Source organism: Chaetodon trifascialis, chromosome 14, assembly GCF_039877785.1.
Source record: "Chaetodon trifascialis isolate fChaTrf1 chromosome 14, fChaTrf1.hap1, whole genome shotgun sequence".
NCBI classification, from domain to species: domain Eukaryota; kingdom Metazoa; phylum Chordata; class Actinopteri; order Chaetodontiformes; family Chaetodontidae; genus Chaetodon; species Chaetodon trifascialis.
In genome coordinates, this window is record NC_092069.1 from 26,465,001 (window position 1) to 26,466,160 (window position 1,160).

The window sequence follows — 1,160 nt, forward strand, 5'->3', positions numbered from 1 at the left end:
TCTTCTCCCGGTTCCACTTTGTTTACATGTTAGCATTCAGCTAGCTAGCCGCGCGTTAGCCCCTCGCTGCTAACGCTGCGCAGTGTTTGGAAGCTAACTGTTGAATGTGACTCGTACCTGCTCTCAGGTCTCTCCTCGTCGCTCGGCTCCTCGATATCATACGAGTCAAAGTCCTGTAATTCATTCAGTCTGTTCATTTTAACTGTCCGATAAAGTCCCAGTGCAGCAACGCGAGCCGCTAGCAACAAGCTACGAATGACTTCTTCTCCTTCTTCTGCTTCAGTTTGAGTAACCGGAAGTGGGTAAACACTGAACGGAAACACTATCGCCATCTGCAGCTCGGAGGGCGAACCGAGCTAACCGCATCATTATGGCTTTTATTGTGATATTTATCCAATAGGCAAACATTTTATCAAACAATCGATATAAAATCAAAACATTATCACACTACCAGATTTTAGCAAAAGTTTTAATCTAATTCAAATTTGACAGTTCAAACTTTTTTTTTTTCCATCCACATTTCCACTTCTTTTTCTTAATTTAATTTAATTTAATTTAATTTAATTTAATTTAATTTAATTTAATGTTTTTCTCTTACATGTAGATATTTCTCCTTCCCTTCATGGAGTACTACTGTATTTAACCCCTCTTATACTCTTGCACAGGTGGACATGTGTTAAATAAAGTGTCCAGATCGATGATGAAGATGAAACTGTTAATATTTGTTAATCTCAAATCAAAAGCAACGTCTGCCTTATGATTCACACCTTCCACATCTACTTCCTGCTTCACCTCTCCATCACCTGACATGTGATGCTGTAAACTGCTGCTGTTACAACAAACCGCCACTAGATGGGGTCAACGGATCAGAAATCTCAGAGGAGCGACCCCTCAAAGGTCACAGCAGCCGGGGTTCATTTGAAGGCCAAAAACACTAACGACACGAGGAATGAGAAGCCACTGATTTCATGTATAAGATAGACTGAGGTTCCATCAGCAGCACTCTGACCTTTGACCTCGGCGTGGACATGAAGACTGTCCCTCCCTGCAGGGACAAAGACACGTTTCGAATCTTTCATTCATGGCTTCCTGATGTTTCCTCTGAGGCGTTTGTGGATCTGACACGATGAAGACGATGGTGGAAAGGCACAAAGCGAAGA

At 42.1% G+C, this 1,160-nt stretch overlaps 1 protein-coding gene across 1 annotated transcript in view; it reads right to left on the reverse strand.

The window, feature by feature from the left end:
* eapp (e2f-associated phosphoprotein) overlaps nucleotides 1–280 on the reverse strand; it is a 3,067-nt gene extending 2,787 nt beyond the window's left edge. The window contains exon 1 of the mRNA XM_070979277.1: nucleotides 118–280. Coding sequence (XP_070835378.1) covers nucleotides 118–197 — 80 coding nt within the window. The 5' untranslated portion in view covers nucleotides 198–280. The remainder of the gene's footprint in view (nucleotides 1–117) is intronic.
* Between the last annotated feature and the right edge of the window lie 880 nt (nucleotides 281–1,160).